This window comes from Cyphomyrmex costatus, unplaced genomic scaffold, assembly GCF_001594065.2.
Source record: "Cyphomyrmex costatus isolate MS0001 unplaced genomic scaffold, Ccosl1.0 scaffold241, whole genome shotgun sequence".
Classification (NCBI taxonomy): Eukaryota; Metazoa; Arthropoda; class Insecta; order Hymenoptera; family Formicidae; genus Cyphomyrmex; species Cyphomyrmex costatus.
The window spans coordinates 1261201-1284968 of NW_017276489.1; the positions used below are offsets into that span (position 1 = coordinate 1261201).

A 23768-nucleotide genomic window follows, 5' to 3' on the forward strand; every position below is an offset into this window, starting at 1 on the left:
TTTATCTGTTCTATTAGCGCTTTCTCAGCGAATAACCGGTAAGGTAATCTATCAAAGAAAGACTCCTCGCGCGGAAGTTTTCAGGGCCAAGCACCTGTGGAATACACCCATACTCAGATATCCCAGCGACAACCTCGTCGTCTGCATTTCACGGCGAGATACGAATTCGCCACGGGAAAATCGTGGGTGGTCGTCGTCGTCTTCCGGGACAAGAGGAGAGAACGCTGTGATCGAGGTACACGGATACGTTTGATTGGACGAGAATGCTTTGGCGGCGAATCGGTGGCAGGGTGGGAACCACCGTCCCGGGGGTGGGGACGTACATGGGGTGTGAGGGGGTGCGAGAGTCGCAAAGTCGCGGGCTTATATAAACGCGCAGCGGACGATTCGCCTTCGCAGAGTATAGCGCAACCGTCGCTGGACGACACACCACCATCCCCGTAGAGCTCTCCCGCAGGCCCGCTTTTGTCAGCTACCTGGCTCTCATCAGCGTCAAGGTACACGTTCATTTCTATACGTATCCATTTTTCCTTCTCGCGCGTAATAATCTCGGCATTTTAAGAAACGTCTCGCAAGTAATTTTTTTAAAATTACAATTTTTATAACGTAAAAACGTTAAAATATTATACCAGATGTTGTATCTAATTATGTAAATTGCGCGAACCAAAATTTTTTTCAATCATGAATACAGTATTAATTACAGAGTATTAATACTACGTATTGAATTGGCAGCAATTTAATCATTTTGATAATATTAAGCATTTTAAAAGGATATTAATAATTGGATTTGCTAATCTAAGTATCTTAAGAATTGTAAATTATTTAATTGTAAATTATTTAATTTTTTTACTATGATAAAAAATAATTTAATTTATTACAAAAATTATTATCACAGCCAGCATTCGAATCAAGATAAAATAATGTCTTCAATTTTGTTTTTATAAAATATTTAATAAAATAAGGAAAAATGGATATCAAAATCTCATCTCTGTCTCAAGTTTGTTTTAAACTGTGCAAAGATTTAATTCTTACAAAGATATCTAAAGTTAGTTCTATCACAGCAACGCAGTGTTAGTAAAAGCAATCTTTCAAATAGGATGATAAGTTGCACGCACACCCCCTACAGTTAGAGAAGTAACTCCGCGCTTGTATGATTATCCAGTAGTAAATTGTAGCACTGTGTCTCCCAGTAGTAAGTCCCCGCATTGCTACAGACAGTAGTAAGACTCCATGTTACAATGAACAGTAATAACTTCCCGCACAGCTTGTCAGTAGAAGTTACTGCGGATATTTGGAGAATCTCTCGTATAATTCTCATATATTCTCTAATATAAATAGAATAATTCACGATTATATTACAATAGTTTTGAATTGGAACTAAATCGACTTTTCGTGTCGAGAAAGAAATTGATTAATTGAAACAAATTTTCTAAAAAAATTTAGGACTTATATAAAATTTTATACAAAATTACATTGAATAGTAATGACTTTCCACATAGTTTGTCAACTCGAAAAAGTTAGTGTGGATATTTGAAGAGTCTTTCGTATAATTCTCGTATATTCTCTAGTACAAACAGGATAATTTGCGACTACATTATTATAATTTTGAAATTACCAAATTAACTTTGTTCATGTAGAGAAAGAAATTGATTGAAACAAATTAAAAAAAAATTCAGGCCTTAAATAAAATTTTATAGAAATTTTAGAACGGAATATTTTAGGTAATAGAATAATTAAATTGTTATATTATATCATAAATACGTATTTACAAAAAATTCGTTCTATTATGTAGTCTTCGAAGGAATATTACGTTTGCTTTATTAGCGATAATAAATCTCTTATCATGACAGATAAAAGAATATATTTTATAGAAAAAAGAATCTATGGATTGCTGCTTTTGATACGTGAAAGCAAGAGTATTTTCTGGATAATACTTCACGATGAACAAAATGCAAGACAAATAATTTCACTGCGAAGAAATTATTTAGATTAAACATCGCAAAATGATTTGCATGGAACTTCGTAAATTCGATTGCGTAAATTCCTCCGAAATGCGACGAATTACGTTTGTTTAAAAGTCTCCAAACGCTTGGTCGAAAAGATGAAAGGAAAAACACACAAAAGTGTGGAGAAAGAAAATTTCATTTTAATCAAACTGAATATCTTATTAAATCCATTTATCCAAGAAACTTCCACGGATTATAACATGATTAAATAATGAAAATTCATTGTTTGTTCTCAAAAATGAAGTGGACTTTCTCCCTGTCGGAGAGATGTAAAATATGAAACTTTATATAACGCAAAATATGAGAATTTATATGACTTTTTAAGTTACAAGATCTTCATCGCTTTTAAGAAAAAAGTTCATGAGAAAAATTTTTGCTACAAAATTGATACAAATTATACTGAAGCGTCTAAACGCATAAAATTCTACGTGAATGGATTTTCATTCACAAAATACTCATCATTATTAATGTTTGTTCTATGCTCGAAATATGATCGTGGTCGAGAGAGCACATGACGTCCGTAGCTTGTAACAGCAAAAGGATTAATTGTTGACAGATAAAGCACCTAATGAGGCATATGTACCGCAATAACCAATCGTGATTCCGCAATGCTATTGCCAACAGGTAAAAAAAAATCCGATGCGTATTTCGACACAAAACACAAAACCGCAGGGAACACATTATGATAATTTGCGATCGATTAATATCTAATTACAGCCTCAGGACATTATCGCGGAATTACACGCACAGTGAGATTACTCTGCAATGCGTATCCTACAATTTCCTCAATTGCACGATTGATTAATAAGCCAATTAATCAGCCGTTTGAATTGCAGATAATTACTTACAAAATAGTATTACTGTAAAATTTTTTAATAAGCTGCAGTTTACCAAATAATTTGGAAAACTTAAAGAGCAAAACACAATAAATTTGTCAAATAAAAGAAAGACTCCTATATTTGGTGCGGATTTTAGTAACATTCGGTTTTTACAATAATATGTACAACTTTGAAAAATACTTATTAGTATCAGTATTAAATTGATGATCAATTTAATATGTGATATTATATTTCGACTTTAGTTTATTATTAGGTTTCAAATTCGATAAATTAAATTGGTTTATAGTACAGTTTATAAAGCTGAAAAATGTATTCAAAAATTTGCATATAAGTATTATTAAGTATTAACATATGCTTTTTAATTGAATATATAGGATTCTTTCTTCTAGATTATATTAACTTATTAATTAATTTTGCATTTGGTATATATAGTATCACATTTATTCAATTTAAAAAAAAACAAAACAAATTCATGATACACGACAGCGCACATTTTTATTATATATAAGCACTAAAAGCCTGTTGGCATGCAACTTTATGCGTTTTTGTCCAAAACTTTTTACGAGTTTGTGATAACATGAAAAGCACTTAAGGTTCTTTCCGCAAATTAGAAAGCTAGTTTCATCAGTGTGAAGATCTGAAGATGAAAGAAAGAAAAAGAAATTGTGAAATTGTGCGTTTTGAAAGCATCAATGCGAATCAGTTAACTGATAACAAATTCTACTTTCATATTTCTGTAATTTTTTTTCTTGAAGAAAAATCTAGATTTTTCATAAAATTATCTATAGTTATATATATTGAAAAATTTGTAGATGATATTTTTAGATCTGAAATTAATTATGAACAATGACTAAAATCTTATTATTTTTAAATTATATGATTATTTCTGAATTTTATAATATTCGTATTCGTATTACTTAAATCTTGTTACACCTATTAATTTTCAATTAAATTGAACAAATAATTCTCATGTAAAATATATTGCACGAATGAAATATACGGTTGTATTAATTTATAATATTATTAATAAATGTTTTATAATTTTTAATATTTTCTATGTAAATCGAGACGTATTTTATATGGTTATTGATTAAATTCTAAAAGAGGAAAGGCAATACAATTGAAAGAAACGTGCTGAGCTTCCCATCGAGGGTGGAATTTGAAAAAGCTGAATTTTGGTGCGGTAGCTGTTATAAATCGATGATCAAATATTTACGCACAATGGTTTGCGTGCGGCAATGTAAGTAAATATTTTACGATTGACTTTAGATAGAGACGTGTTCGCCGTATTTACGAAACGATTAACGACGATGGTCAGTGACGCGTCCTAAGTACGGCGCCACACTACGTCGGCAGGAAATTGTTGGATGAAAGGATTGGCTCCAGAATTAGCGATAAAAAACTAACGTTATCTGAGCGCACTTTTGCTGACATTTAACTAACAAGCGGGAAATGAAAAAGATAGTTGCAATTAATCACTTTCTCTATAGATAAAATTATTTAAAATATATCTCTTAACAAAAATTCTTTCTTACGATTTTAATAATTTGCAGTTTTAATAATAATGCTGTTTTAATAATTATAACCCTGTTTTTTAAAATGTGAAAGACAGAGAGAGAAAGAGACAGAAAGAGCTTTGAAATAAAATAAAATTATACGCATAAAACGTCTCTTTAATATGATTAAAAAATTATCTCGAGGAAGCTTATTAAAAATCCAAATTATAGAATATTTTAACTGTGAGAAATTTTTTTAAATAGCAATAAGAGAAAAAGCAAGTGCAGATCTATAGAATAGAAATGATAAATAAAACTTTGATCTTTAAGATATTTTTATTATTGTTACGTCTACCTACGGGTTACACAACGATATATAGTCATTTCTATTTCTGGTTTAAACGAGATAACGCTCTTTTTGGAATAACGATATTTATATAAACTGACGAAAAGCAAATTGCACTCTGCACACAAAACGCTCGACGGGACGTGGCTAGTAATGTCATTTTGCGATGATACGTTCGTGAGTTTCGTATGAATGGACTCTTGATGGTAGCGAGTTCTACTTGTAACCTGAACACGTTTTAACTTTCACGCTCAATGATATGAAAGCCGCGAGAGATATATCTCCTCGACGAACGCGCATGATATATTCTCTCGTCGTGGTAAACTGTTTAAAGTATTTACTCTCGCGCGCATATTCGCAGAAAAAGGATGTATATTTCATATTTGTTTCAGAATTTATGCAATTTTAAACGCACTCATGTTAGTAGAATAAACAGCATGGAGTGTCTGATTTACAAAATACGTTAATTTAATTTTCCACATTGCGCTTTTCCGGGCAACATTACAAATTGAACTTTAGATAAAAAAAACTTTGGAAAATATTGTTAACGAATTGTATGTAATCGAAAAAAATTCATGGCGATATATTTGTTTTAAATTCGATTCGAATTAACACAGACTAACAGTGTATTTTTTCTTTATAGGTGAATTAATGACATTTTTATTTGATTTTAAAAGGTATAAAAGATATAATATAAAATAAATTTATAATAAAGAGAGAGTTTATAATAAAATTAATAATAAAATATATTTATTAATGAAATAGCTAAAATAAAATACGATAAAATATAATAATCAATTACAATAATTTCTAGAAGTAATTACTAAAAATGTGGATGTCACTTTTAAATTCATCCAATAATAATTAAACTTTCAGAAATGTGAAGCGCAATTTTTATTCTTCCCCGCTTATAATTTTCTTTGGATCTACATTAAACCGGCCTCTTTAATCATTTTTGCAGTCAAACGCAGACAAAGTGACTTCATTGAAACGAAAAATTTTCCGAAGAACTAAGCGTTTAAAGCGCGAACCACCTGGCGCGGAGTATCATTGATTTATAGGTAAACTGGTCGTTCTTTTTATTGCGGCAGTTGTAGAAATTCCAGTGGATTGAAAAGTAGTAGCTTTTAATATTAGCGCGTGAAAGGTACGAGCACCGAATATTCATAACCGATTTAATAATGGCAATGTTCTTCCTGCAATCTATCGTATATAGAGATAGTCTAGGATTTTCTCTTCTTTGTTTATAGATATTTTACTTTAAACGTAATTTCTCTTCAATTTTTTTAATTAAATATCTTTACGATGTTTATCTCCGCAACTAATTTTCGAGTTAAAATCTTAAATTTTTCAGTGCGGGTAATGAAAAGATTTATATTCTGTAATCATCGCGTTTTAGAAAGTAAAATGAGATTATCATCATAAAATGAATAATTTCACTGAGAACTATTTTTAGTTGAAAATGGACGAACCAAAAGGTTCTGATCACATCAATCAGAATTCTAATCATCTTAACTAGAATTATTTTCAATTTAAGATAACGTTTAAAGCAACATTTAAGATTGATTTAAATTCAAAACATTAGAATTATAATAGAATTATAATAGATTCAACTGCAATAGAAAATTCTGATATTTGTCTGTTTTCAACCAGAATTCCAATTGATGCAAGAGACTTTCTAACACGTATAACATGATGTAATGCCGGGAGACATCGAATGTGACAAGAGTTTTCGGGATGAGAGTCGAAACTGTCGAAATGCTGCTTTCCTAAGAAAAACACATCGAGATATTGTTTCCATAAAGTAAACATGAAGTCTAGTTTGTCTTCTTGATCGAAAAGATACGGCAGCCTCTTAATAATAGAGGTCGGAGCAGTAAGAGCCTAGGCTTAACGCGTATCATGAAAAACGACGAGACACAGGCGCGTCTAGTTTATTTTTACGAAAATAAATGTATCCGAGAAATTCATTGGTTTTCACTTTTATTTTTACAAACAATAAAACGAACATGTCGATAATTAATAAAGTTTTAACGAAAATTTTAATGCGATATAGAGAAATAAATTAATTGCTTTCATAATATTATTATTAATATTTCTTGTTTATTTGTCATTTTATAAATGGAATGACACAAAAATAACTTTAATAAATATAAGCGCATTATTTTATTATTGAAATATGGAAATTTAATAGATATTTAATTGTTAATAGTATATTTCAAATTTATTCTAAAATTGACATAGAAATCTGTCTCATTGGAAAGTGTTTTTAAGCAAAAACGCGCTTTTCGCGTATGATAAACAACTTCAGATAAATCCTTGTTTATCGGTACTGAAATAAAATGATAATTCGTAACTGGCTAATGATTACGAAAGTGTTTGAAATTGCGTGTTACCGTAGTTACGGTGCGGTCAGGAAATTGGATAATTAAGTACGATTGAATATGCAGAAACTATATTCCGTGACACTGTCAACCATTTCACAAACTGCGATGCATTTAATTTCAGTTTAATTAATTAAAAGCTAAAAAACGTAATGATATATAAACATGATAAACATGGAAAATATCTCCTATATAAAATAATAATTAATAAGCTACACGGTACAACAATATCTTAAACAAAGGCAGCGAGTAACAATTTTATTATACACCTGAGAAGATTTCAATAGAATTTTTCATAACTCTCTGTGTCATCTCATATACATATTATATTAAAAATATGATGCAGATATATTACTCCTGTACTTCAAAAGTAACACAACTTAAAAAATGTGATTTTCAAGTTATTATCATGAATAATTTAAGTAAACATTACCCTCCATCAATTATCAAAACTAAACTTTACTTCATAAAGATCATTGAAATCGTAACTCAAAACAAATGTTTTTAAGGGTAAAACGAAAATATATATATAACAACACTAACATTTAATTATATTAATAATACATTCTTTTTGCCGTGATTATTCAATCATTAATTATTCAATGACGTGATTAATCAATAAGTTTCTGTTCAATGAAAATTGAAAAATAACTTCCTCTTTTCTCTAAACAAAAAAAATTAATTTAACTTTTTGAGTTGTATCTCTTTTGAAGTAAAGTAATGAAGTTGTTTGTAAAGTAAGATAATACAATTAATGTTTTAAAAAGAGAGAGAGAGAGAGAGAGAGAGAGAGAGAGCTGCTCTTTACTTGACTCAAATGTAACGTAAAAAAATAAGAGAGTGCAACTATAACAAATAAAACATTGAAATTTTTTAAAACAATTTGTACTATATAAAATGTATCATCTTTTTGTATGCATTTACATGACGAAAATGCATTTTGTTCACTTATTTATTTTTCAAATCCATGTAGATCTAACTGTCAACTCTGTGTTTATTTATCTAAAAAGTCGTTAGTACGTCCAACAGAACACCAACAGGTCTGATGAGATTGATCCAACGGTAAATCTATAAGCTCGAAATTTTATTATACAATCCGTAAAATTGTGTGTCTATCACAGGATATGGATAGCTTTATCTGTACCATACTTAGCTTTATCTGTACAACAGCTGTACGCGCGGTATGTGTATTCAGTATGCCAAATCTCTTGAGCGCTTAAAATTAAATCACCACAAGATTACAGCGAGAATAGTAATTTTCTCATGCAAGCTTTAGCTTTATCGTGACGTAACAACGTTATTATTTCTATCATACAACAAAATTTATTTTATACGTGGCAAGAATAATTAAAAATTCGTATTTAATTAATTATAAAAAATGCCTTAGCACATTTTAATAATTTATCAATTTGATTACAATTTAAAACATCTTATTTTTTTACGATGATTATTTTAGACTTGAGCATTGAAGTGATATAATTCTTACGTTGATCTCTTAAAGTTGTCGTCAAAATAAGAACTATTTCAGCTATCGAAGCTTTTTCGAATTAATTTTATGAGAGAAACGAATATTTATAATAATTTGCATGATAGTATTCTCGTAGTGGATTTCAATCAATTTCACGCATAAGTTAATATATAAATGTCAATGAAGCGATACATCATTTTGAGAAAGACATACGCGATGAAAGTTCTACTAACAATAAGCCATATACCCATTTCGCTAATATCGTTCTCCGTTAATATTTATTATGGAGTTATTTTATGTCTAATTAAAAACTGACTGTAATCCTACACTGTTTTAAGGTAAAATATAATATTTGAAACAGGCCAATTAAAAGAGACCAGAAATCCATCTCGTTCAATTTAACGAGTTTAATAACGTTTTTTTACTGTTACATTTTAAATAAAGTGTCGAAAAATGTATGAAAAGATTCTTTTTCGCTATAATATAATTTTTTTATTGAATTTGCGCGTGCGGCAAAATTTTATATAACGAATTCACCATCGGACTTGCTCATCGTTCGCGCTATGCAAAATTCTCAAAGCAACCGAAACCACGGATAGACAACCACGATAACAATGACAGCAATGGCGAACGACAGGAAAGGGGACTTTCCTGAAACAAAGGCACCTTTTCCCTCTCGGCAGCGAAGGGTTGTCGAAATTCCACCACGTGGAATTTCGCCACCACGTACGCGTGCATGAAATGCATTACGGCCCCATGTCAGCAAGCATATCTTTTTTAATCTCGTAATCTTTCGGAAAATTTTGTCACTGCGTATACGCATTTTTCTCTCTCTTTTTTTGAAATATTCAATGTATTGTATAAAATAGTAAATTATATTCTTTATGTAATTATTGTTTAATCCTTTTACTTTAAATAACGAAAAATCTTATTTTAGTCAAGTACTCTCTCTGTGTCTCGCATATTTTAAATGTTGCTCAAAATAATATCCTTTTTAATGCAAATACAAATATTATAAAAGATCGAAAATAACGGAGCGTGCACCAAAAAGGTTAAAAAGAAATCTTGAGTTAGCTACTTACATTTTTGAAATAATATTTGCGGTACTAAAAAGGAAAAACAGTGCTTGGTTGTCGGACGTGCACTGAATCTTTGAGTGTTTCTTAAGTTTATCTCTCTAAGTGAAGCACGAAGTCAAGCATTCTTAGGATTCACGTACCGTAGTGTGTAAACCGTATATTCGAACGGAAAGTTACTTTCGCGTGGATATCACAACGATGACAGGTCGAATGTCAATATCCAAATTACGGAGTTCCAAAATGTCATCTTGTCGACTATGTCAAAATTAAGTTTGGAACAGCATGTATTATCATTAGCACGTGACACCAATACTCTACTTTGTAATCTCATTGATTGTAATCAGTATATATCCTTGAACCTTTTAAGGATAAACGAATAAAAACATGGAAGGGAGAAACGTAATACAGCTTTTAATTACAACTACAATTTTATTCAATTATTTCATTCAATTTTCCATTAAAGTTTGGTAAACTTTCAAGAAGACTTGAAGCATTGAATGTTCTAATCGAAGATTAGGATCGAATAATTTGTTTCCGCCTTGACAAAAAAAAATTACTATTCCTATCTCCTATCCATTTTGAGTAAAGAATTTTAAAAAATTTAATATTTTAATTTGAATTTTAAAAACTTGACATTTCAGTTTTATGTTATCTATCTATGATTTTAATCTCGATTTATAAAGATTGATTAATTTTAACTGTAATATAAATTGCTTTACGATTAACTCTGACGGGCTAAAAACGAGTCTAATTTTATTGCGTAATTTAAATGTTAAAAATGTGCGGTCGTTAACTCGACCAGAGAATATAGTACCTAATAGAAACGGTGATTCACATCCGGGATACAGAACATATCTTTGGGTTTCTTGCGTAATCATGAATCTCTTTGTCGAGATGACTCAGGAAGTTCTTTTTTATTTTGAAAAAAGAGCGAAAGCGATTAAAACGATATCTGTACATTGCTCTAGATGAAATAACTTCTTCACCCTATATTGATATTTATTAATTCAAAAAGTAATTTTTTTGGGGAAAGGTGATCTATTATTTACAAAAATTGCTACCGCTGTATCCATTTCGTAGATCATAGATAGCCATATAGACACATAAAATCGTAATACGTAATAAGTTTGTCTTATAAATGTTTTATTATTAAAGCGCGTTAGGGTTGCAACCCTGCAATAAATTCTCAATATCTCACGCATTCGAAACGCAACTATGTAATATGTTGAATTTCACAGAGCGTGGAGTAAATCCGCTAAATTCTAACCGCGGTCTAGGGGCGTCAATTTCAAATAGGGACGTGTGTACTTCTCAAACTTAAGGGCAAGTTGAGAGGTATACATTCTTAAACAGTTCACGTTCCCCTCGAAAATCCAGGTAACTGCACAAATCCTACGCATCTAAATTCCACATTAGCGTCAAAGAAAAAAAGACGAATATATATCACAGTCGAGACTTCATCAACGATGATAATCCCATAAAATCGAGATAAGCTGGAGATGCGGCTGGAATGAGATATCGTAAGAAAATACTTCTCTCATTTTTTTTCTAGTTACACGAGATGACGTCCCGATCAGGCAAATATTCTCATAAGAGCAACCACACATTGCCCGTTCGCATAGTTGTGTATTGACTATCTAGCTGCTCGTAAAATTGTGATCAACTCATTATTGGAGGTGCCCGAAGAAAGGCGGATCCATCTCGTCTGGCTTCACGTCCATTCTTATAAGCGCGATATACTTACGCCGAGAATTTAATTTTCTCGATGTGACGTACGTGACACAATGTAACATTTATTTATCGCAATAACGCAGATATTCGTGTAACAATGAATCGTAAATTTTGACTTTAATTCGAGTGCTCTAATAACAAAATCTGAAGCCAGTTTTAAGAATATTTATGTATTTAAAAAATTGACTGTTTTTATAAATTAACTTTAAATCGATCGATCATCGTTACAATGAAAGCCAAGAATATGCCAAGGCATCGTGTATATTCATTCATTGCTGTTCCGCGAGAACGGTTATGCTAATGGAATTTATTACCCAGCTGTTGGACTTTATACACGAGAGAAGTGTCAATATGGTAACAATCGATAACAACAGCTCGCAACATTTAATATAATTATAATTTTATTAGGTTGTTAATTCGCATATTTATTGGACTCGACTGGTTTAAATCTTTAAAATGTAACGAAGCTCATTTTGCGTAAATTATCGAAGCTTTGACGAATATGCAGAAATGACAAATGTATAATATGCTTTACATATTAGCCAATATTATTTATTTATTAACAAGCAGTCCGTACAATTGGTTCATTAAGTCACTTTATATTTAGCTTCGTATTAAACATATATTGCTACGTTGTAATTATTTTTGTAACACGAAGTATTATAATACAAATTGGAGTATTAATATGAGATATTACAAAGTATTAATACGAATTGAACAGAATGTAATATTCCAACATTAGTGCACATTGTTTTCTATACCATATTGGAAATATGATCAGTTTGAATCGATTTGTCGATCGAGTTGGTCACCATTTAAGCCGTATATGTATTTATTTACTCGAAAACTACGGTTCTTCTTATCCTGGGAATAATCACGTTTGCTCGTAGTGACAGAATTTCCTGACATTTCATTTTTCTTTTCTGATTGTAAGGATTTATAGTAAGGATTTATAAGCCTCAGATAAAAAGGACATAAAATCATTTTTTGTTATTTCAAAAAACTTTTACGTTTTATTGAATTTTATATAATTACAAAATATTTCATAGTATTAAGCTTAAAAAAAGGACTGCTTACATGAATAAATCAGTTAAATATGAAAAGCGTCTATTATGATCAAAGCTGGAATAATACATCTTATTAATATTATTAAAATAAATTTTATCTCACACAAAAATAATTACGCGCCAATTACTTTCGAATTTATTGTAACACAATTAAACAGAAATAATAATAATCTCCCCAGTATTTAATTAGATCATTAATTTGATGCTGTTAACATCTTAAAATCTGTGAAGAACTTATTGCCAAAAAATATATTCATAACTTTTTAACATATATAAAAATAATGAAAGCACGAAATTTCTATAAGGCTCACATGCTTGACATGTAAACAAGAAAAGCAATTATCCTGAAATATCCTATGTAAGAATAAATTACGTCAAGAACGTGTTCCAAAATATTATTCTTTGACACAAGCTGATCAAACAGCAATTATATTGACTCGCGTTAATGTCCTTACAGCTCAGTTTTTGCAAGATTAACTGTGTCCGCCGGCGACAACAGGTTTTCATGTTTTACGTCATTCCATTGTCTAGTAAATCGCGTTTATATTTTATTTTTATATTCCAATACAGGCGAGTACAGGGTAAATGCACCGCGTCTGCGATATACCGTCGCGATAACTACAGAATGCATTTAAACGCATCTACAATGTCGGCAAAGTTGCAACAACGGACAATGTATTGCAGAATCGGTCTCGGTTGTATTAGTTGCCACTTTATCGCGCGTATGGAAACATTTTATGAAAAAGAATAACTGTCACGCACATCAGTGAAAGTTTCCGTCTCGAAGTTGCTAATACTTCCCACGAGTTTTTCCGTAGCCTTAGCCTTAATCAAGTAGAAGTGAAAATAACTGAATAATATGAAAGAAATTTCATAAGTTTCGTAAATATATATGATAAACGCTGCGATTAAGTTTTTATCGTATTTTGTAAAATTATATTTCATAATATGTAATAAATAATGAGATATATGTATAATAAATAATAATTACAAAATATCTTGTATATCATTTATGAAATATTAATATAATTAAAAGTTTATTATAATTAAAAGTATTAAATGAAGTGAAAATAGAAATATAATTAACATATAATTTCAAAAAATGTAAAAATGTGATGTAATATAGATAATAAAATACGATAATTTAATTTGAACACACAAAATATTTAGATAGTAAAAAATAGAAATGTGAATTTAAGAAATTTATTCTATTTTTATAATTGAACTAATTGTACAGGATGATATATAAAATTCCGAAATGACTACGCGTTCTTTTACAAATTCAATTGAAACTGTTCGATTTCCATATAGCTCGGAATAGCGCGTTTACGATAAGCAATCAGCGTTCATTCGAATTTAATCATGCATGGTTCTTATCATCATGCGTACGTTGATTTTGTCATTCGCCATGGTATCATGCATTATTATACGAGTAATAAAGAATCGTTTATTAACTATCGCTGTTGACGACATCGCTCGGAAACTAAATCGCTGCCGCGATTGAATCGATCTAGAAAGTGAATAGAATAATATCGTTATTGCCGCGTTTAAAGCCATGTGTGGAATTCGTTCATGCTGTTGCGGAACATATTTTACTACAGAGGAAATTTAATAACAAAATGTCCGCGAAGCAACAAATTAAAAAGTGAGATGACTGAGTCGTATTATAATTGCGCAGTCAGTCGCATATCACAGAATCGGAATGGATTTTTTTCTTCTGCTACCGTCTTATTATTTCAGAAATAGTATTTCTCTCTTGCCTTCTGTATTGCAATGAGACTACCATTTTCAATTTTGACGCAACAATACTGAGCGATATCGTTATGCATAAAGAAAAAAATCAATAACGAGAAAAAATATAAAAAGAATGAGCGACTAAATTTTTGCCAAGAAATATACTGAAAAAAATTTACTAAACTTTAATACATTTTTTTAACACTAATAAATAAATAAATATTTATTCAAAATAGAAGATAGTTAAATCAAATTAATGATTCTTGTATTAGAAAATATATGTTTACATTTAGTAAATATATGTAGAAAACTATTCAAATATATATTTTTTAATTTAGTTTCTTTTTAGTTCATTTCTCTTGATGATTACTTTTTTCCAAAAATTAGTAAAAAGATATTTTTTTCTGGTTAAATAATTGTATGATATTTGTACATAAAATTGATTCGTTTTATTCCTAATGGTGAACAAACACTTTTTGATAAAGTGAAACCACTTCGTTTAGTTATGGAAATTAGAGCACATAACGCAAGGACGAGGAGGGGTAGAAAAAACCGGCTGGAATCGCAAGACTGAACGATCAACACAAGTAAGGTTTCTGGATCGAAACTCGATTATCGCGTTATTAGATTCACCGCGGTTACGACGGCACTACCGGGAACAATTATCGGAAACGTGTTTTCAAGAAAAATAATTTTTACATCGAGGACTAACGACGTTAACCGCGAGATACACTTAGCATACCCTTGCGTTGCCGCGTGGCTTTTCTTTTTAGATATGATTTGATTTATATCGCCCACCTCGTTCGACGTACAGTTACGCTAAGTATCGGGGACGATAAATTCGACGAAATTGCGTAGATTTATGGCTCGCGGCTTCTCCCAGATAGTAAAGCGATGGCGCCAGAGTCGTCTAATCCGCATTAATGGCAACTGGGGAAAATTAAACGCGAACTTTAAGCGTTCTCAGAACGTTAACTCTGTGCAGTGCGTCTTTCTGTTTTCTATTTGCCTTCAATGTTATGCGTATGGAATTATAACGTGGAAACGATCCATTTAGTGGATATTACGAGCAGAGAAATGACTTGGGAAACTATAACTTGAAAATGGAGATTTATTTCGTTTTTTGATTATTACGTAAATTAACAAGAGCTGTGCTTTTAAAATTTTGGTCATAATGCAAATTAACAGGAGGAGTGCTTTTAAAATTTCGGTCATAACATAAATTAAAAAGAGTACTTTATAAAGTACTATTCTCATGTACAATATTCATGTATGTGTGTGCGTATGCATATATGGATATAATTTGTTAAAAAGAGACGGATTTAAAAAATAAGACCGTATTCAACAAATTTGTAATAGACGCTTTGTACAGAATAATAACGAAACAGTGCGATTTTCGTATATAATTATGTGTGATATAAAAATTCGTATTTGATACGCCGTCGAAGAGAAATAACGTTCTACGACAGAGTATAAACGCATCGTCTTTCACAGGCGAAAATAAATACATAGGTATGGAATATCAGCCCATCAATTGCGCGAACGACGTATTCAATTATCTATCTATATTACAAGGTACTATTCAAAGCGAGTTGTAGTTATATCGCAATAAAATGCTGATTGAATAAACGCCAAAAAGCAAGAGAAAAAAGTGCTGCAAAATTCGTAGACATAAAGAGAATAAAAATAAAATAAAATGAGAACTTCAACTATAGCTTAAGTTTCTAAATATTATTCTGTTTGGAAAACATACTATGTTGCACAAATCTGCTCGATATTGTTTATAGTCTGAAAATAAAAAATAACGATCTAGTTAAGTTGCTAGCTTTTATCTTAAACGTCAAGTTTCTAAGATAATTAAGGTTTAATGTTCAAAACATGGCTACAATGTTTAATATTTTTTTTAATTGTTTTTCTTTCCAAAAATCTGCAATACCTTATCTAATTCAAAGTAATTGAAAAAACATTTTTGTAAACTAGTGTTATAGACATTGTACGATTCTACATCATTGAGCTAAAAATCGTTACACCTTTGATAGTTCTAATCTTCCACTTCTTATATCTTATTCTTATATAGATATGCTACTAATTCTGCAGAACGAGAAAGCTATCTCTATCCCATGTACATTATTCCTGGATCGCGAGTTGAATAGTTTGTTAGCCAAGAACACGCTACCTTCTCTCCATATTCTGGAGGGACCATTGTTTCATCTTTCGTCTTTAACCATTCCTACGATCTCTCATCTCCTTTTACTTGGCGTTTAACAATGAACTTCCCGCTCCTTGAAAGATACTTGAAAAGATATGGACCACCTACGATGGTCTCGAAACAATATTCGCATTGCTCAACTAAAATATGATAAGTATAGGTAAATCGACGATCGTTTAACCAACGAACACTTGCCGCGTTTATCGCGATAAGAGCATAATGTTTTGACAAAATTTCTGGGAATTTTGCTTTCAAAAATATACGAGCGAATTACCATCTTTTTAATAGACATTGTTTTTCTTATCTTTGTGACAGTCTTTTCTTACCCTTATAGTTTATCTAGCGATATGAGATCAGGAAAGTCACGTTGTACATTTATAACAGAGAGGAGCTATTCTCCTAACCTAAAACAAAATATAGAAGATAGGTGGCGAACACAAACATGGTACTTTAATAAAATATTTAAAATTTTTCTACACGGAAAGAATACAGGATTGTCACAAATTCTTTATCCTGTAAAATTCTAACTTTTCCTTGATGCTTTCAATAATATTTTGAATTTTTATTGTTTTTTTAATTTTTAAATCATCAAAAATTTTGTTGAAAAAGCAGCTTAACATAGCAATGTAAATTACTATTAATATTGCTAAATACTGATACAGCTTGTATTCAATTGTTAAGTTGGTAATATTCCAAAATTACGTAGAAATGTGATATACGCGACGCATATTAAACTTCTTTAAAGCCAAAAATTTTAATTTTTCAGAAATAATTTTAACAAAATTCTTTTTTCCTGGTTTCTAATTTTGTGGCAATCCTAGAATGATTCTACCGAAGTATTTAAAAATTTTACTAGATACAAATCTGAAAATAATTTTATTGGGCTGTTAAAATTATTATGTAGGATATATTTAAGCATAATGAAGAATGTTCTAAAAAATTTCAATATTCGACATGAGGAAAAAGTCTGGTTGCATTAATTAAAATTCTAATTGGAAATAGACAAATAAAAATTTTCTATTTAAATCTCTCTCTTTTGCTCTCCCTATTCTAATTCTAATAATCAAAATTTTGATTAATATAATCAAAATTGTTTGATTTTTCTATTTTTAAGCAAAAATTGTTCTCAATGTAATAGCAATCAGTTTGAGCATCCTACATAATTATTTTCTCTAACAAAGTTTTTCAGATCTGTAGTTAAATTTTCAAATACTTTAATAAAGCCATTCTTTCTATATATGTCTTTCTCTTTTATTTTCTATTTCATTTATTTCCAATTCTATCTTAGCAAAATATTTAAAAATATTAAACAATACAATTCCTACTATTCTATTCAATTGCTGATAAAATTACAATCTTGAATGAAAACTTTAAACATATTTTTTCCAGAACAGATTTTACAATATACTTGTTAGTACTTTTTCGATAGTTATCGTTACAACTATTGTCATGTATTTGAATAAGTTTCATACTTGAGTTGAATTTTGCTTAACTTAAAATTCCATGAAGATGAAATCTCACGAATATTTCAAGACAGGTATTTAGTCCCAAAACCGCTGCAGTAATAGAGTTGTTCGTAATCAGGAACGTTTCTCTACTGGGATTTGTGTAGACACGCATGGCAAAGCATATATTGACATTGCCATATTTTCCATTAAATGATGGTAAAGATAGTAGGTCAAGTAGAACAATGGAACGAGAAATATCGCAGGATTACATAATAAAAAGGAATGCATGTGAGCACGTTCTATATTGATGTGTGTAATTTCATTTACTGTCTAATTTAATGCTTAATGTGAGATGTCAAGCACTATTATGTAATGCAAGAATTTAGATCTCCAGACGAGATCTGAATATTTACATTCATACTCATATAAAAGCATATTATGATTCTGGTCTTATTATGTTGAGTGCCTAGATTGTTTCAGCTATAAAGCCGCGTGTATCTGATTCCCATTCTGATCTTATTTACGATTTACATATAATTAGCTCTCGATTTATAAACATACAGTCAGTTATTATAATTGTATGATTACTTTGTTTTAGATGCAGCCCAAGGTGACTACTTTGTGCACGCTACTGGCATTCGTCGTTGTCGTCGCAATTTCGAGTCTCACAGCCGATGCAATACCGCATAGGTAATGTAACTCTTCCTATCTTGGATGATAAATCAAAGAGAAAACACGAGAAACAAGAATTATTAGAATATTATAAAAATTAACAAATCCCGAGTCTTATAAATAAAACACCCATGAATTTTATCTCTTTCCAAAGACTTATATCGAATTATTATGTATATTTTCTCTTTTCAAAGATGTATATTGTAAACTTTAACGTTATCGATGGAAAAGGACGAACGCTATCAGTAAATGTTTTAGCTACGTACCTATAACTAATCAAGTTGTATTCAACAATAAGTAGGCGTCTGAAATTAATATTTAGATATACTCAACTAGAATCAATGCAAATCGAAATTGTCCCGAGTGCTTATTTACAATTAAATGAATATATTGACCGAGAAGCAGAAGTGCATCTGCTCGAACAGTTTAACCTAGTTGCTATTTGACACGACATGCCAGACGATTGAAAGGAATCCTGGTAACTGAAATGATTCATCGAACGATGTTTTAGACAATCATGAAGGATAATTCCGAGTTGCAGGCACGTCTATTAACGCTGTCCCTTATTATATTTGCCACCATATTTTTACTTCTTCCGTATCATTCAATTCGGTTTCCAGAGTCTCTTTCTCGTCTTTTTCTCGTGAAAAAAAAATAGATTTTACAGAGGTCGTAAATTTTGGCGATTTTTATCAATTTTCTTATCTCGCGTAATTTGATGTTTATTATTGTGTACATATTTCTCGATTAATCAATGAATTCTTATTGTACACTACGCACGCAGCCATGAAAGTTATTGGGATCAGCAGGATGACATAGACCGAGACGAATTTCTAGAGATACTCTCTCGTCTTAGTCGTACTGTCATGCGCCCTGAGATGGAAAAGTAAGATAATGTTACAATGATATCTTAACGTATGCATAATTCATGTTACTGTATCTGTCTAAACTTGAAACATAAAACGTTTTTCAGACATCATATCTTATTAAGTCCTGATTTTAGGTGAACATGCTGTCAGGTTCATACATGTGGGATATTAATTTTGTTAATATTGAGTTAAAACGAAAATTCATAATACTACAATCTTCAAAATTCAAATGACCGTAACTTAAAATCCTTAAAAATAAACAAAATTTAATTATCAAAAATAGTTTTAAAGCTTAAAAAGGTCTCTATTTATGAAACATCTCTATGGCTGCATTTAACAGACTTAACAGTTGAGTGAGCGCTCACTATTACGAGTATTAGTGTATTCTACTAGATCAACCAATCAGACTTTTAAATCTAGAAAAATACATCAATAGCAGCGAGTGTGTTGAATCTGCTGAATGAAATCTATATCTTTTGAGTTTCTATTAGTTCGGTCATTTTAACATATAGAAAACTATAAGCTGATCACACACACAAAATAGGAAATTTTCTTTTCACTTTGTGGGCTTATCACATGTCCAAAAAAAGATTTACGAAAATTTTCGATTTTCTAAAACATGAATTTTTCTAATTTTCTCGACAAAATTGTTTTAAAAAATGTTTCTAAGATTTATTATTATTTTTCGTTACTGCTATCGCAAATTTAATAAAAGAAGCTTTTTTCGACTTTGATTGCTTATAACTCCATTAAAAATTATCGTACCGTAGTTCAAGAAACAAATTTTTAAAGCTGAAACTTCTCTATCAAATGATATAATTATTAAATTTTTTTAAACACACAGACGTATATTATAAATATAAAATAATACTACAAATTTTTATTTTACCCACACACACAAAACTCAATATACATATATATATATATATATATATATGTGTGTATATATATTTTTCATAAAATTATGCGTATACTGTGTTTACTACCTTAGTCGTAATATTTCAGCTAATTGATTTTCAAGAAAAAACTTATTAAAATTTCACTAAGATTTATTTAATAAGAGTTGGATCTCAAATTAAACTGTGGTGCAATAGAAAGCATTTCAATATAGGGAATTTGAGAAATTTACCCGCAAATACTCTATATTCAGAATATCATTTTTCCTTTAATACTTCTTCCGTACCGTAATGTCTCTTTTATTTGCCTTTAATTCCATTGGATATAAATGGAACCGCTCATTTTAGGAAGGGCTTTATTTAAAAACTGTCGATAATGGATTTTCACTGTACGTGTCCTTTTTTTACATCGGCACACATCCGTATATAGATGATACTTCGTTTCAATCAATTGCCATATAAGAGCAGCGTGATAGAATCAGAGATGTCTGGCTCTTATCCACATATATAGTCACGTCAAGATATGCTACTCGAATGCTTTTTGCGATTCTTAAGTTTTGCAAACTCATGTTATAGTCCGAGCAAGGCCCTTTCTAAGATGTTCGATTCAAATAAAAGTGTAATAAACACATCAATTCATTCGGTACGTTCGTAGCACCAAACGAGGATTGGATCTGGGTCTTAGTCGTGGCTTCAGCGGTTCTCAGGCGGCGAAACACTTGATGGGACTCGCGGCAGCGAACTACGCCGGCGGTCCCGGACGAAGGCGTCGCTCGGAACAAGCGTAGATCGCACACACGATCGCTGATGCAGAGAGATTACTATACAACTCTTAATAACGTCATTCCCGACTCGATCCTTCCACTTTATCTCTACCTCGAGCTTGAACCACTGATCTCAGAATCGTCCGTTGCCAGTGGCGTAACTAAATGCACTCGAGCCATTACTTCTCTTCTCTTAAATAAATCTGTAGAGTGTGTGTATAGACATATACATCTTCTTCAAAGCGCAAAAATAGCATAAGTTCCTTAATTAAAAATTATAGATACGATTATATGTAGATAATACTATAGTTAATCGATGTTGATAAATTCGATCAATTTTACATTCCTCCATTTAATCCTCGCACACTTACAGCTTTAGCACATTCCTTGTAGTTGCACCACTGGCAGTTTGCAACTGCATTGTCAAATTGCTCTTTATTTATTTTGTTTTTGTAGAAGCGGATGCAATATAATTCCTTCGAGCGGAAATACTTTTATTTAAAATGAAGTAAATATAAATACCTATATGTTCATAATGGACACGAATAGCACTTTAAATAGTTCTATCATTTGTGTTCTATATCAATTCGATAGAACATAATTCAATCTTCATTAAGAATTGATTAATAATAAATAACAAGGCCTTTTTAAAAATGTATAGACTATTTCAGATCAGACTTAAAGTTTCCGTTTATTCGTGGATTTTTATATATTAACATCTAGATCTTAATAGTTTTATAATCTAATTTTATAAGATGTATTGTTCGATTTGTTTTTGCGATTAAATATTCCTTTCCTCCTTTCAACTAATAAAGAACAAACTTGCAAGTACCATAAAAATATTCTCGCCAGATATCGCTGTTGCATTTTATTCCTTCGCTATATTTATTAATTGTTATGCATGAACCGCGTATGGATTAGAAACTTTATTCCTGCCGCAAAATAAACGAAGTGGATAGACGTAACATTTCGCTGATTCAACAAGAGGGCTCCTTCGAGTCGCGCCTCCGCAAATCGATGACGCTCCACTTCCGGGCTGCATTTATTCTAGTCATTACTATCTGCAATTGAAATCGTATACCGCAACGAGTTCCTCCCTCGAATAAGTATTGCGTGCGAGAGAGAATTTTCCCTTAATCCTTTACGCGCGTGGAATAATTTTTCTCCCTTAGTTTCTGAATGCCCTCTTCGTTAAACTTCATACCAAACGACGTATTATACGATCCCTCGCACACTCTCTTTTGTCTCTCGGTCTCCTCCCTTTTCCAGTATTGTAGTGTCTCTCTTGTAAAAAAAAAAATGAAAATTCATCGTACTTACTATAATAATCATAATCGATGTTGCGTTCGTTAGGTCAGGCGTTCTCAAACTTCGTTTGCGCCGACGACAAAGTAAATACGCATTGTGTGCAAATTCCTTATCAGCAAATCTGTTTTCATCGATCAGCTAGAATTAGTAAGAAATTCCGTGGTGACTTCGGACGATCGTATTTTTTTTATTTTTTACGTATCGAGCGTTTTCGGTGTGTCGCGCAAAACGATTTGAGGACCCTGCTACTTAAGTCACTTTGTTTTACTAACTTCGACGTCTATCTACATCTTATGTAACACGCAACGTGCACCGAATGCACATGCGCTTGCATAAAATATAAACATATAAAAATGCGACATAGAGGTAGTAAAACTTCGTCCCTCTTTCGTGTTATAGACTTAGAATTAGTCCGTAGGTCAGGGATGCGCAAAAAAATGTCGGATTTGAATTTGAAATAAAAAAATTTGATTTGAAATAAAAATTTGATTTGAAATAAAGAAAGGAAGAAAGCAGCTCGATGCACTTTTCGATATTTCGACATATTACTCCATCTATTACAAATCGTGTCAAGAAAACAAATGTCGTTGTGACAAATGTCGTTATGACTTTCCGAATTCGATTATACGTAATCTGGCTGAAGTGAATCAATCATAAATTACTTGAGATATTAAAATTCTTTTCAATCAAAAATGATATATCGATCAATATCAATCAAAGCTGATTCAACATCGATCGACCGATCATTTCTGACTGGATTAATTTTTGTAACGAACATTTTTCAATAATACATTAACAGATTTTTGCAATTCCATAACGTTACGAACGATTAAATTCTAACGAAATTTAAATTTTTATTTAAACTTCGAATGCTATCTATTCTGACATTTGGCTTGTGCATGCCTGTCAACAGGTGGTAACCAAAGCGCACTGTAAGTATCGATAACGATTCCGTTCATCGCATTCAATAACAACACATAATATAATTGAGAAGATTTGGAGTCAGATAAATTACACGAGATTGTCAGATTGTACTTCTTTAATAATATAAAATTATCCGTATATATTGTCTTAAAAACAGAACAATGTTCAATATAAAAATAATTATGATGACTTTAAGATTTAAATTACTTTTCGATTAAAAAAGTATTAACTATATGTGATTAAAATAATCTACACGATAATGTTAATTAAGAGACTATTAATTAATAACTACAAAAATGGATCCTAATATCATTATAAACGTATGATAACGTTTGTTGTATTTTTAAAATTATTTCGCAACATAACTCTTGTTGCTCCAATACGTGACATATGATATCGTTTGTTTTGATCGACGTATATGGATCGCGTTTCGCGAATAAATTACCTATCATTTCAGAAATAAATGTGTGCCCACGGACGAAGCGATTTATTCGCTTAATCGCGAAATCCTGTTTGGTTATCACCGAA

General features: G+C 31.0%; 1 protein-coding gene across 1 annotated transcript; it reads left to right on the forward strand.

Annotated features, from left to right (window-relative positions):
* Positions 1–411: 411 nt before the first annotated feature.
* Positions 412–21637, forward strand: Dh31 (diuretic hormone class 2). The gene is made up of 4 exons (XM_018540375.1): positions 412–497; positions 18406–18497; positions 19264–19365; positions 20900–21637. Exons 2-4 carry the CDS (start codon positions 18406–18408, stop codon positions 21030–21032), a joined length of 327 nt encoding a protein of 108 aa, XP_018395877.1. The 5' UTR covers positions 412–497; the 3' UTR covers positions 21033–21637.
* Positions 21638–23768: the final 2131 nt, after the last annotated feature.